This window comes from Lycium barbarum, chromosome 11 (assembly GCF_019175385.1).
Source record: "Lycium barbarum isolate Lr01 chromosome 11, ASM1917538v2, whole genome shotgun sequence".
Lineage (NCBI taxonomy): Eukaryota > Viridiplantae > Streptophyta > Magnoliopsida > Solanales > Solanaceae > Lycium > Lycium barbarum.
Window position 1 is genome coordinate 32,210,917 of NC_083347.1, and position 2,566 is coordinate 32,213,482.

The 2,566-nt window shown below is 35.4% G+C and overlaps 1 protein-coding gene and 1 long non-coding RNA gene across 2 annotated transcripts; one reads left to right on the top strand and one right to left on the bottom strand.

Annotated features, from left to right (window-relative positions):
* Positions 1 to 304: 304 nt before the first annotated feature.
* LOC132618331 (uncharacterized) lies at positions 305 to 1,411 on the top strand. Its single transcript, XM_060333400.1, has one exon. The coding sequence runs from the start codon at positions 618 to 620 to the stop codon at positions 1,209 to 1,211; it is 594 nt and encodes a 197-aa protein (XP_060189383.1). The 5' UTR covers positions 305 to 617; the 3' UTR covers positions 1,212 to 1,411.
* A 154-nt stretch (positions 1,412 to 1,565) lies between these two features.
* Positions 1,566 to 2,225, bottom strand: LOC132618332 (uncharacterized). The gene is made up of 2 exons (XR_009574059.1): positions 1,971 to 2,225; positions 1,566 to 1,840 (listed from the first exon to the last, which is right to left on the bottom strand). It is a non-coding gene; the product is annotated as an uncharacterized LOC132618332 (long non-coding RNA).
* Between the last annotated feature and the right edge of the window lie 341 nt (positions 2,226 to 2,566).

Below are 2,566 nucleotides of genomic sequence, written 5' to 3' on the forward strand. Positions count from 1 at the left end.
AATAACAATTATTATTTTACTTATCAAATAATCACATGAAGAACAATTTTTTGTTATAGATTAATTTAATTCGCCAATATAAAATTTATTTACGCAATTTAATCACAGAAGGAAGACTGGGTAGATAAATGAGAGCAGCAGCTTCTTCCTTTTCGCTCCAGCTAATCAGAGTGCGATGGCGCCGTCATTTGAGAATTGAGATCTTCTGGTGACACTATCAGACTCTGACTACTCCATATATATCCATATACATACTAGATACTACTACTTGGCTTATTTCATCCAAATCTACTACGCCTTACATTGAACATGTGACTCTACTTGCCATATGGTGCTATTGGTCCACATTCAATGTTGAGTTCTGCCCTTACAACCCCAAATACCTTTTGTGGTACATGTTATAGCAATTTGGATTTTACGTTAGCATCTTTGTTCACGATTCCCAGCATCTAATATTATATGCTTCTCTCACTTCCTTAATCCTCTAGCATCCCCATCACTCACATTTATCACCCTACTCCCTTATATATATTCCTTGCTTTACATTCCACTTTCTACACTGAGAAAAGAAAAAAGAAAACACTGGAGAGAGCCTAACTGTTTTGTGTTTTACAAATATGAATGCAGTAATGGTATATCCGCTTGAAGCTCTTGCTTTCAATTACTTGACCTTCGGTTTCTTTACTGTGGTCAACAGTGTTTGGACATGGGTCGCCGTTATTACTGCTGCCGTTAGCTTTTGGAGAATCAAAACCTTTTCAACCTTGCCCAAACCCGAGCCACGTGGAGACTTTTCCGTCCATGCCCCATCTCCAACGGTGGTAACGTCGTCTTCATCTTCATCATCGTCGCAGGTAGAAAGGGTGTCAAGTACTCCGTTAGCTTCAAATGGATCCTCTTTTGCATGTTTGGTCAATGAGGAAGGAACAAAGGGGAAACTTACGATGTATTACAAGCAAGATGACTCATGTGGAGAATGCGACAGCGATGGAGAAGGTGGTGATCAGGAAGGAGAAGACGAGGGTGTAAAGTTGAGTAAAGAATGGTTTGAGACTTGGGACAAATTGTTGAAAATGAAAAATGGTGAAATGGGGTGGTATTGTTACCAGGACATGAATGTAATTGATGGCAACGTAGTTAGGTTGTGGGACGATCGTAGACGAGGGAGGAATGCCACCGCTTTCTCGGTTGGCATAACCACTACTTACTAATTGGTAGATTCTTTTTTTCTTTTTTAACAGGAGTAATAGTTTGGCATAATCATATTATTACAAAATCATTCATTACATATGGGAATTGAGGAAGGGGTTAGTGAGAATGAAAAGACTCACATGTACCGCGAGAATGTAAGTGTTGGTAGTAGTACTTGTATAGATTTAGAAATGAATCAATGGTAGTAGCTTTTTTGGTATCTCAACAATGGTAATATATGTTAGGGATACTATATAGTATTTACTTGGGAATAATGCAGTAACGGTTTTCATAACAACGCAATTTCAGAGAGAAAAATTGTGCATATTCTAGCCAAAGATGTTTGTAAGACGGAGCACTTTTAAAATAAAAAATAAAAAAATCAAACATCCATCTCGTTGAGACTGGATGCAATTTTATTGATAATCAAAAGGTTACAAAAGGCAGAGGAAGGGAATCCTCTGGTCCTATAATTGGTACCTACTCCAACTTTTACAAGATGTAGGTAAACATTAGTAATACTTGAATCTCGATAATGCAAACACTGCATTTCAGTCTCTTTCCTTCTTCTTTCTCTTCTTTTGTTTTTTTTTCCTGGAAATATTTAATAGTGACCTTCCGGATTTTATTTTCAGTAACACATATTGACCTGCAAACAGAGTGCGGTTTAGTGATTATAAAAAGGGAATTAAAATTACAAAATATTAGTTCAAATTGCAGAAAAAACTAAATATACTAGCTTTCTTCTAATTTAGCTAAGCTTTATTGAGAAGAGTTACCCTCCTATTCGTGTTGTGGGAGGTCATTGGCACAGTGAGTAATTGAGATGCATGCAAGCTCTACCAAAGAACACTTATGATAGTAATAATAATAATAATAATAATAATAATAATAATAATAATAATAATAATAATAATAATAATAATAATAATACAAACATATACGTGGAAAAGCAACAGCAAAGACAGGTCTTTTTTTTTATTATTTATATCATTCAGGAATTTTGATTGGTTTATTGTAGCTTGATGGATCAAGTGGAGGGTGATTTACAAGAATGACCTTAAAGGTGGATGTATGGTTTTGAAATTTTGATCATGTTTGTCTTTTGGCTAAAACTTCAACAATAACAAGTTAACTTTGACATTTGACCTTGAAGATTTGTTCATTGAGCAAACGGAGCTCAGAATGTCAAAATCACCTATTTTCAAGATTACTGGGTGTAATTTATTGCCAGAACTCCATGTATTTCCTGCATTGATATTACAAGTATTTTCCTCAATGCTTTTAAAAATTCATCACTTAAAAATCATCAAAATTAAGAAGGAAGTACTTCGATGATTACACACGGCTAGGGTGGCCCTCACCTCGTTTGTCA